Source organism: Sceloporus occidentalis, unplaced genomic scaffold (genome assembly GCF_023333645.1).
Source record: "Sceloporus occidentalis isolate IW3139 unplaced genomic scaffold, rSceOcc1.0.p SCAF_370, whole genome shotgun sequence".
Classification (NCBI taxonomy): Eukaryota; Metazoa; Chordata; class Lepidosauria; order Squamata; family Phrynosomatidae; genus Sceloporus; species Sceloporus occidentalis.
The window spans coordinates 210,449-222,523 of record NW_028317350.1 but is presented as its reverse complement, the minus strand read 5'-3'; the positions used below and the strand labels follow the sequence as shown (position 1 = coordinate 222,523).

Sequence of the window (12,075 nt, the reverse complement as noted above, 5' to 3'; positions counted from 1 at the left end):
CTTTTGTTGCTCTTCAATCTTTGTGTTGACCAACAGACTAACTTAGGCCCTGGAGTCAGTTTAAGATCATAAGAGTCACAAACATTATATAAAGAGAAGCTGAAATCAGCCCTTAAATTGCAGGGGTGGTTTCACAAACGATTAATTCTAATCATTACCGACCCGGTGAATAGTTTCAATGTAATACTTATGCATTTATTATAAACTTATTATTTTATGAATTTTCCACGTGTACCCCAGGTGACTGCACATTTATCAAGCCTAAATAATTTATAGCACACTTATCTGGGCTGAAGCACTGTGGGGTTTCTCACATTACTCCTGATTTATGGGAATAAGCAGGTTCACTCTTCCTGTTTCACTTTTTTTTTCCCGTCAGGTCTCAGTCGCGGTGGGACTGGCCGCGTTCGCCTGCCTGTTCCTCCTCCTCATGCTCATTGTTCTTAATAAATGCGGACAGCATTCCAAGTTTGGAATTAATAGTGAGTTATCGTCTTTCGCTATACATGTGAAGTCAAAATTTGCTTACAAAAAAAGTTTCAAGTGTTTGCCACTTATGAGCTCGGAATGTTCCCTGGGTATGAGGGTATCACAGGGTTCTACAGCCCCAAAAGCCCCGAGTATGTGTAAAGAAAGAGCAGGAAACGGCTTTATAAATTGAAGGAAACGTTGGGAGGTATACGCAAAGTGTTGGACCTGGCTTAATTCTCAATATTTTAACACCCTCTCAAAAAACATAATGAGGCTGTTCCAACCTGGGCCAAAAACACTACAGCTTTGTGAACAGTTTGGGATGAACAAAAAGGATTTAAACAAAATGACAATGAGTATCTTGCCAAAAAGTTTTGACGTGGCCGCATTTTATTATTCTTGTTGTGAAAGCCACAGCCATCGTTATTTAGATTTTAATAATAAAAACACGTTTGCTCCGTTAGTAAAAGGGTTTATCTTCTTGTACTGTTGCTCAGATATTGTTGTAGGTTTTAAACACACTTACTATTAAAGCATACGTTCTCTTCAAATATAAACTTTAATGTCCCTTTAAAACTGTATCTCTCTTATGTTGTCTATAACGGAATCCCTTAGTAAATTAATTGTCCATCCGGTACGACCCCTTTTTCCCCCCTCTCATTCTTCTTATAATAATCTGAGGCTCATATTTTAGTAAAATACAAGCAAATGGACAGTGCAAGAGATGAATGTTTAACCTTAACATGGTCTCCAAGACCTTCCAAGTGTCAGATCTAATGATATTTCCATAAATTATCTACATGGTGGGAATAAGTACATTCTATGGAGCTTTCAATCCATTTTACACCTGTCATAGTATTATGGTCTTCAGACCTCTTTTAAGTGACCCCAGACATACAGTAGATTTGTTTTTTTAAGCCCAAGGGCTGAGGTCAAGGAGCTGTTGAACCATAAAATAAATAGGACTTAACCCCCTGTTAACATCTGGTCCTTTTAAATATGCATTTGCTCGTACATCACCTCTTTACTATCAATCCTGCCCTTACAGCGAAAACGTTTAGGGTGGCTTCACCTTGACCTCTGATGGGTACTTACAGGTCAATCAATATTTACGGCAATTGGGAAATAATTACGGGGGATTAATTATCTCTGAAGACTGAAAGGTAGGTAATGGTAGAGACGGTCAGAAAAGTCAAGCAGAGTGCTGGGTTCTATAGCGAGAGGCATTAGTGGCAGGAAGAGGGAGAGAACTCTGACACTCTCTGGTCAGACCTCACCTAGGGTATTAGGGACAGTTCTGGAGACCCCATTTCCAGAAGGATATTAACATTTTGGAGAGAGTTCAGAGGAGGGCAATTAAAATGGTGAATGGTTTGCAGGATAAAAATGATCAGCAAAGACTCTCAATGGTCTCAATATGTACGACTTGAAGGAGAGATGAGAGAGGGCATGAGACGGAAATATTAAAATGCATAAGGGGATTTAACAAAGATAAGTGGAGGGGCCTTCCAGTAGACGTTGTAGAGGTTAACACAGTAAGGGGATTTAAGCATGCATAGGATCTCTCCAGAATGTTAATCTACTTCTCGAGTTGGGGTCTCCACAATTGTCCCCAATACCCTAGGTAAGGTCCAACCAAAGATATGCGAAGTGTCAGTACAACTTCTCTCTTAGTGCTACTAATGCTTCTCGCTATACAACCCAGCACCCTGATAGCCTTTTCTGCCCCTGTATTGCATTGCCTGCCTAGTCCTCAGGAATAATTACTGCCAAGTCCTTGTCCTCTATTGTCCCAGACAGCTCAGTCCCCCTGATACTACATGTTCACCAGCACCTCTTTTCATGTAATGTTTATTGGTCCCAATTGTTTTCTGTAGTAGACATTCAATTTACAAGACCTGCCTACGGTACATCTTACTCTCTAACTGCATCTTCTAGCTTAGAGAGCTACTCTTCATTAGTGTTTGCCCCCCCCCCCCACCCCACGCTATGCAATAAGAAGCTGTTAATTCACTTTTGAAATTGATTCAAGGCCTAAATGGGTTTGATCCGTCTGTATCCCAAGGGCCCACAGGGCTGGGCTGTTGGAGAAGAGATTGCACAGTAGAAAAAGCAAGTTCTGCTTCAGCACTAAAAAATTATGTGTCTGTTTAAAGAGAAATATAAATTAATATTCTTCTTTAAGTATTAAATACAGCGCTGTATATATTTATATACAACAAGATAAGCGTTTTTTGATGATTACTTTTCCAGGAGCCGCCGTTCTGGCTCAAGAGGACGACCTGGCGATGTCCCTCCACTTTATGAACTTTGGCGCCAGTCCCTTGAGCTCAGCAGAGGGAAAACTGGACGGGGTTAAACCCAACTTCATCGAGAACCCACAGTACTTCTGTGATGCCTGTGAGTTATACAATTTCCTCTTTGTCAGATCATGTTCCATTTCTGGACGCCAAATACACGCCATATAATCACACAGCGGCTCCAAACGTAGCAAACAACTGCCAAGCCTCCAGGGCAACATCTAAATGTTCACGGAGGAGAACTGGTGCGGTTGGACTCAGCAGAGTGGAATGTATTGGTCCTTCAATGAAAGCATGATAACCCTGTTTCCATGCGCAGGCGTCCAACACATCAAACGAAGAGATATTGTGCTGAAGTGGGAGCTCGGAGAAGGCGCTTTCGGGAAGGTGTTTTTGGCCGAATGTTATAACCTGACCCCAGAGAATGAGAAGACGCTTGTGGCTGTAAAGGTGATGTGGCTTCATGTCTCTTAATTACTTTTTGGTTTAAAAGTTGCAGCATCTTTCATTCAACAGCTCTGTCAAGATGGGCTAAACAGCAAGAGTTTACGGTCAAGTTCGTTAGTTGGCTTTAATGAAGCAAGTTCTGGGTCAACTTAATTTCAGCAGCTGAGTTGATTTTGTTGAACTGAAACCTGTTCTCATCTCTGTCAGCCACCCAGACTATTTGGATTGGCAGTCAAGATAACTCTACCAAACACCACGGTGCTTCATTAAAAGAAACCCACTCTCGTTGCCCTTGGTGACTTGATTTAATTGCCCACTGGACCTTTAGTGAACAGAATCCCCCAATATTAATATTTTAATGGTATTAAGTTCTTTTTTTGACAATGGAATGCTAATTCTCAATGTCATTGCGTGTTTCTTTTCCACTACACAGAAACGTACAACAGCCATGATGTCATAAAAGTAGTGGAACTTCTCTTTTAAATATACACTGCATCTATAAAACTAGTATTTCACCTTAATTATAGTGACCTTAGGTACAATTAAGAGGGCAATACTTTCATGAAATCTGGCCTGCATGCTTCATTTACTTTTATATTTAATAATACCAGCAAAAATTATAATTATTCTATAAAGCAGGGTTTAAAGAGCTGTTTAGCTTGTACAGGATATAATCCATATGTATTCAATCTTAAATGTGTTTACTGTAAGCGTAAATATAGATCTAGAAATCAAATTATAGAATTTTACTTTGGCAAATTAGATTTTTTTTTCTTTGAGAGTTCATCTAGAATCATTTCACAATAACCACTTAGAAAAATACCATACAATAAACAAGAAATTGATAGCAGCAAAGTTACAGATCAATGACTTTATTAACTTATTTTATTTGCGTGTGTGGAATGATGGACATCCCCAGGCGCCTCTGCAACATGCATATGGGAAAGGTAAATTGCGTTAATCATTCTAGAAGATCTCCATTATCTTTCTGCCACTTTTAGGGTGTATCGCAGTGCACCAGGCGAGTCTGACCTAAATGTCAGCTTAATGTGAATAAATGACCCCTGTTTCCAGTGGGGGCAAAAAAGTATTTAGTCAGCCACCAACTGTGCAAGTTCTCCCACTTACAAAGATGAGAGAGGCCTGTAATTTTCACCAGATGTACACTTCAACTATGACGTGTCCCCCTGCTTAAGCCAGTACATCTCCGGGCCCGTCTGAAGTTTGCTAGAGAGCATTTGGATGATCCAGAAGAGGACTGGGCGAATGTCATATGGTCAGATGAAACCAAGGTAGAACTTTTTGGTAGAAACTCAACTCGTCGTGTTTGGAGGAGAAAGAATGCTGAGTTGCATCCAAAGAACACCATACCTACGGTGAAGCATGGGGGTGGAAACATCATGCTTTGGGGCTGTTTTTCTGCAAAGGGACCAAGATGACTGATCCGTGTAAAGGAAAGAATGAATGGGGCCATGTATCGTGAGATTCTGAGTGAAAACCTCCTTCCATCAGCAAGGGCATTGAAGATGAAACGTGGCTGGGTCTTTCAGCATGACAATGATCCCAAACACACCGCCCGGGCAACGAAGGAGTGGCTTCGTAAGAAGCATTTCAAGGTCCTGGAGTGGCCTAGCCAGTCTCCAGATCTCAACCCCATAGGAAACTTTTGGAGGGAGTTGAAAGTCCGAGTTGCCCAGCGACAGCCCCAAAACATCACTGCTCTAGAGGAGATCTGCATGGAGGAATGGTCCAAAATACCAGCAACAGTGTGTGAAAACCTTGTGAAGACTTACAGAAAACATTTAACCTCTGTCATTGCCAACAAAGGGTATATAACAAAGTATTGATATGAACTTTTGTTATTGACCAAATACTTATTTTCCACCATAATTTGCAAAAAAATTCTTTCAAAATGTGATTCATGGACTTTGTTGTCTCATTCTGTCTCTCATAGTTGAAGTGTACCTATGGTGAAAATTACAGGCCTCTCTCATCTTTGTAAGTGGGAGAACTTGCACAATTGGTGGCTGACTAAATACTTTTTTGCTCCACTGTATTTATACAGGACCACCATACAGGACCAGCACTTCTAAAAATGAAAAGGGACACCAGCATGTAGAATGGTCACATAGTTTGCTAAGTTCAATCTTTGTCATGTTCTAGAAGCACATCGAATCTCTATTAGTCTATGTAAAGCCGATTTTCAAGGTTTTTCCTACGACGGTCTTTAGTAGTTACTAAACCATATGAGGTGGAGCCATTGGTTTGAAATTAAAGATGCAAAGTCTCAAAATGATAAGAACCAGAATATTTGGTACTTAATGTTTGTTTGGTTCTAGGCTCTGAAAGAAGCCACAGAAAATGCCCGCCAGGACTTCCAACGGGAAGCGGAGCTCCTCACTGTCCTTCAGCACGAACATATAGTCAAGTTTTACGGGGTCTGCACGGATGGGGAACCTCTCATCATGGTGTTTGAGTACATGAAACACGGAGATCTCAATCGCTTCCTCAGGTGAGAACGTCAAGGATTTTGCAAGCAACTAACGTCTGGACTTGGCTTTTTACACAGATTGGAATATATATAATGACATAATTCTTTGTTCTCATGTTTGATAATGTTCTAATAAATCTAGTGTAGCCAAGGTTACAAACTCCCATAGCCTTACCGATGCTTTCATATGCTCTTTGTCAACTGTTCTATTGTCATCCCTTTTGTCTCAATCTGTATATTTTCCTGTTATTCAGCTGGAGAGAAGGTCCCTTTAATAAAAAATGTAATGTTGTGACTTCTTTGGCTTAATGTTGCAGTAGTATACAAGTTTTAGTGGACCCACGAAAGGAAGTCTCTGCTAATAAACAGTACATTAATACTGTTCCAATGGAATCTTTCCATTAGACGTGCTTTTTAGAGGAGAGATTCCCCTTTATGACTCATTATATAACAAATGCGTATGGAATTGGACCACGTGTCCAGCAGGAAGTTCGGTCGACTTGTCCGGAACACTTGTCTTCATTTGGAAGTCGTGGGAATGGCTGTATACCATGGGATATCTGCACGCCGTCGGCTTGTTTAGGATACCGCCATCTTCCTTGTAATTTTCCTTTTCTCTTATCATTTTTCCCTGCCAACACAACCCCACCCTGGACCCCCCCCCGGGCGCTCTCTTTCCATTATTAACGGTCTCTCAGACTGCCATCTCTCTTCAGCTAATGCAGTACTGCTTGCAATATTGATTAGATTAGCTGTCTGAGAGGTTTAAATAGAAGGAGATTGTCCATCAGTTGAAATAAACAGAGACATTTTGATTGGCCCCGCAGGTATTAGAGACAGACGATGTGCTGCCAGTGGCATCTCACAGTGTCCAGGTTCTGATGGCAGAATCTCAGAGACACTGTTTTATAGTCCTTTTATGATTATTGTTACAGTGCAGCGTGATATAAAGATCTCATTTCAAAAGTACACGTCCTACTACAGATAGCAACTATTAAAAACTGTAATCACAGATGTTTCAATGGGCAAAAATATTATAATATATATTATATTTTATATTATAATAAAGCATGTGAGGTATAAATCTGATTAGGTTTATCAAATCTACTCATGTAGTTATTTGAGCGTGTATATATGGGTAGATTAAACCACTTTGGAAGCATGTACCTGCTTCTAAATAAAGGACATAAACGTTGTTTGCCCTGTGGTACAGAGTCGGGTTTTAGTACCTTAACTATATTATACAAATTAGGTATAATATCATAGGTGTGTATTTTGTACCTATGGAAGGCATTGTTGGGGGTCCTCAAGCCCAATGATAATTAGACTTTTGGTGAGGTTGATGTCCTCACAATTCACATATTGTTGTCATCTTCTTCCACCAGATCCCATGGACCAGATGCCAAGATTCTGGACAACGGTAATGGACAGACATACGGGCAGCTAAACCTAACACAGATGTTGCAGATTGCCACTCAGATAGCTTCTGGCATGGTCTACCTAGCCTCTCTACACTTTGTGCACCGGGATCTCGCCACAAGGAACTGTCTCGTGGGCAACAATCTGGTCGTCAAGATCGGTGACTTTGGAATGTCAAGAGATATCTACAGTACAGATTACTACAGGGTAAAATGCCAGTTGAAGTATAGAATTGCTACAATTCGACTTTTAATACTTTTATAGAACCCACCATTGGCTTTAAGAGGAGCCACATCATAAAAGTATTTTACTTTTTAGGTAGGGTACTTTAAATCATTGAAGTGTTGGGGAAGGACAAGGAGGACAGTCCTTTTAAATCTTACAATTGTAGGAAATCCCTCATGCGATATCACCTTTAAGACCTCGTTTGTGTTTTTGTTTTACTCTGTAATCCCATACAAAGCTGTGATGCTGCCTCTCGTTCAGGAGCATGGTTTTGACACAGAGCCTCTGGCTTTGTAACGGAGAAGCAGGAGATGATCAGACAAGAGCTTGTTAGACCAACGTTGTCCTCGCTAACATCGTGTAGGCAAAGAGAGACAGACAGACTCGGATCGATGTCAAAATCCCACACGGCTGATCCTTATCACAGCATCGAGGTGGCTGGGGGTAAAGGAGGAGAGAATATAACACCCTGGGTTACAGACACGTGGCCAAAAACTCCAGCAGGGTCAATCCAATCAGCCAATACCTTTAAACAGAGCCTACAATCTTGTAACAAAGTTTATTAACAATTAACCACTCAATTGTTATTTCAATTTTATCTGACCCGGGTTCAGATTTGGTTTTTCTTTTCCTTAGTACGATTCTATAACTTGATTTCATAAGAAAAAAAAGAGACATGTTAGCCTCTCCATGACAAATAACTTCTGCGCGAAGGCTATAAAGATTCAAAGATATCGAGAAATACAACTTAGTGGCAATAATCATCACCATGCTATACGATATTTAAATGTTTACAAACATATTATTCATTAAACCCGCTACCCCACCACGGAAAACACCCAGTAACCAGATAAATAAAAAACCCTAAGTTCAAAATGTGGTAAACCACAAGAAAATCATTACAATTCTATTTTTCTCATGCTAAAAAAATGCACTTTACCATTATGTAAAAAAACCACACTAGAACAATTAAGAAGAAAGGTTACTCATGTGCATTGTTAAGTTGTCAATTTAAAAAAAAAAAAAGGGATATGAAACTTCAGCTAAGAAAATGACGTTTCCCAAACTTTGCCCGTTATTATAAATATGGACTAAGAAGATGTATTTGTTTTAACGTCTGTCATTTTTTAAATGCCAAGTGCTTTGTGGCCTCGGCGCCAAAAATTCGAAGTCCTAATCTATCGGTGAAAGCTTGTGTAAGGGAATTCTGTGTTACACAAGTTCCCCGACACGGGAGCTTAATGGTGATCACCAACCACTTGACTTTTCAACAGAAAATTATATAAGACTCCAGGGACGAGAACACAGATGTACTGCGGACAGCTGTTTAGATAAATATTCTGAGAATTGAGTCGTTTTAAATAATTGCAAGTCACTAAAACATTTGCCCCAAAGCCATATTGTGACCTAAAATCTAGAAAAAAAGGAAAACGGATATGGCCATATCGGTCCAGGAAAAGCCGAGCCTTTAGTTAAGTTTAGGTTATCCATTCTCTTGGGACAATTTAGAAATAGATATAGATGGCACATGAGCTTTCTGAACCCCAGAGGTTCTTTAGATGGGGAAAGCTCTGAGAACCTTACAAGATGTATCCTCACTAAACAATGGTGGCCGACTTATCATAATACATAATTAGTATTTATAAATTATTTCTTTAAATCCTTACATTAGAAATGTAGTGTTTTATGATACAATAATAATGTCCTTGCTCCGGTTGATAAATCTCTAAATCATAGGATTCCATTCTAGATCTTCGACCTCCTTTCAAGAACAGCTTAGCGTCTGCAAACAACGGATAGGATGGGTTGTAAGCCTGCCATGTGCTGTACGTGGCGTTTGTCCAGAAGTGGAGATTTTTATTGCTTGAATTAATCTTAAGTAACTGGCATGCTTGCTGTGCGACCAGAACAGGCCATTCGTCTTCATCACCTTTAACAGCCCAGTCGGGATTTCATCTTGTGACATCCTCAATGGAAAGGGTCTTTTCTTTCCCTTTTAGTGCATCTATTTCCAAGAGTCCTATTCATATTTAATGTCGTGTTTTGATGGGAATGAGGGGGGAAATAAATCACTTAGTGAATGGAAAATAAAGTCTTATTCTAGTAAAATAGATGGATGGAGAGGATGGAGCGCCATCACTGCGATTACAGTGCAGGTATATTGTCTTAGCATCCTGGATACATTAACCAAATGCTAGATTTATTATAGAATATATTTAATTACATCGCAAATCCATAAATCCAGTTGTGTATCCTGATTAATTAACATTTTTCTGGATATACAGTATGCTCTCACGTTCAACTTCTTGGTGAGCTGAGGTCCGACGTGATCTATCAACCAGAACTTCATCCAGTTCCAGACAATAATTCCTATTCCTCCCCGTTGACTTTCTTCCCCATAAGGCGGACATTCAATATATTAAATTATTTGGAATAACTAAGGTTTCGAATGTGTAGAATTACAAAAATCGGAGTCCAGGTGTGCGTCCTAGTAATAAAACAACTAAAGTAAAAATATTTTACAGTTTGTGTCCCATGTTGAAAGGGACCGCAAATAATTCTCCTCTCTTTTGTCTAATTCATGGTAAATTCCGCCTGCCGCATGTTCTTATTAGTTTTCTTTTCTGTCTCCTGTCACAGGTTGGGGGCCGCACTATGCTGCCCATTCGATGGATGCCTCCTGAGAGTATCTTGTACCGAAAATTCACCACTGAGAGCGACATTTGGAGTTTTGGCGTTGTGCTGTGGGAAATATTTACATGCGGGAAGCAGCCATGGTACCAGCTCTCTAACACAGAGGTAAGCGGAACAAAAAAGGGACAGGGACGTTCCCCCAAGGAGGGTCCAGTTAGCATCTTCTGGCCGCTGATGTCACAATGTGTGTCACTCTTCTGGAACTTTGGATGTCTCCGGAGCTCACGTGACCTAAATGTCACAGCGCTCATGTTAGGAAAGTCCAAGAAAGCCCCAGAAACTCCCCACCCTAAGAATTGTTCAACAAAAAGGGCTCATGCCTGTGAATTTTACCCCACCTGCTCTTGCTTGGGAACAAAGAATGACATTCTGTTCAACAGCCAAGAAAGCTTTCTGAAAAAAAAAATAATAAATGTAAAAAAAATGTAATTTTAATTTTTCCAATACGCGAACAAGATAATTCAATTTTGTTTCCCTGTGGGGCTAGTAACCAACCTTCTCAGGAACTACAGACACTAATGAACTCGAGAGACACCCAGATAAGTGCCTTCTCTCTCCATCAGGCAGCATCAGGTTACCCTGGGCCTGGGGCGTCTTATCCGGGAGAGGGGGGAATTTGCAAACACAACATTATTTATTTTTGACAACAAATTGACAACTAATTTCATTTAAAGATACTAGCAATTCTTAAATTCCACTGGGCATGAAAGATTAACTTCTCCGTTGCCAGAATGAGCCGAGTGTTGCTCAGGTTCTAACGTTGTAAATCAGATAATTGAGGAATTTGACAACAGATAAGTTGTTAGTTTTTTTTTATCTGATATGAACTTCTGGAAACAGATGCCTTAGTATTTCAGAATCCCAGCCTTGTATCAGATAAGGTACGGATAGTCAGAATTTTTTTTAAAAGGACAGTATTGGACAAAGTTTAGCTTTTTAATAAGAATAGTAAAAATGTTAAAGAAAAAATAAAAACAACAAAAAAATTGGGATACATGTGATCATTTGTTTCAGATTTCTTTTTATAAATTGTAATAAAATGTGCAATTTAACAATGTTCCTAAAATAAAAAAAAAATACAGAGTCTATATGTTGTTTTCAAAGAAAAAAAATCATAAAGCCCATATTAAAAGGGATAATAGATATTTTGTAGCACTTTAGAGTAATTTTGGCGCACTTAGAAATGTTCGTAACTTTTTTATGTTCTCACTCCAGGCTATTGAATGCATCACCCAAGGCCGGCAGTTAGAGAGACCTCGGACTTGCCCTACGGAGGTGTACAACATCATGCAGGGTTGCTGGCACAGAGAGCCTCAGCAGAGATTAAACATCAAAGTGGTCCACAGCAAGCTTCAGGCTCTGGTGAAGGCCCCACCGGTATACCTAGACATCCTGGAATGAACAGACTTAACAATGTGATAAGAAGACTCGTTCAGAAGGCAAAAAACGTCTTTACTCGAAGAAGAAGAAGGAGAAAAAAAAAAAGCTTCAATACCATCATATAACTCTATAGGCTGCTAATGCTTAAATTCTACAATTTAACTCTTTTCTGGAGGACAGTTCCAGATAAACGAGGATGAAGTCAAACCTGATGGGTTGAAATAGAAATACAAGCTAAAAATATTTAAAGGAAAGAAAAAGTGTTGGCACGTCAGAAAGGCTGGTTATAAAGACTATTCACTACCTGGTAAGACTGAAAACTTAGATCTGTGAAGTTTGTGGTTTAGGTGGGACCTACCACTCCCTGCCGCTTTCTATTAATGTATGTCGCAAAGGCAGTATCACATTGGTATTGCATGGACAGAAAGCTGTGTCGCTGCTGGTCCGCAGATAATGTGGGTCAACCTGACAAAGACGGGCGCTGCTGAAGATGATATCAATGTTTCCTTTCCTCCGTGACGTGCATTATTTAATGGGTTACAGTGACAGCCTCATGCTTTGCTCATATATCGAGCAGCAAATGCTGCCGAAGACAGATATTCACCTTTGTCGAAGCCGCCTGGTCCTACGATACCTCCATCCCATTCC

At 40.0% G+C, this 12,075-nt stretch overlaps 1 protein-coding gene across 1 annotated transcript in view; it reads left to right on the top strand.

The window, feature by feature from the left end:
• LOC149273521 (high affinity nerve growth factor receptor-like) overlaps nt 1-11,448 on the top strand; it is a 30,698-nt gene extending 19,250 nt beyond the window's left edge. The window contains exons 12-18 of the mRNA XM_089506207.1: nt 380-482; nt 2,725-2,871; nt 3,091-3,221; nt 5,558-5,730; nt 7,095-7,335; nt 9,994-10,152; nt 11,263-11,448. Of these exons, the coding sequence (XP_089362333.1) occupies nt 380-482; nt 2,725-2,871; nt 3,091-3,221; nt 5,558-5,730; nt 7,095-7,335; nt 9,994-10,152; nt 11,263-11,448 (1,140 nt within the window). The remainder of the gene's footprint in view (nt 1-379; nt 483-2,724; nt 2,872-3,090; nt 3,222-5,557; nt 5,731-7,094; nt 7,336-9,993; nt 10,153-11,262) is intronic.
• The last annotated feature ends 627 nt before the right edge of the window (nt 11,449-12,075 follow it).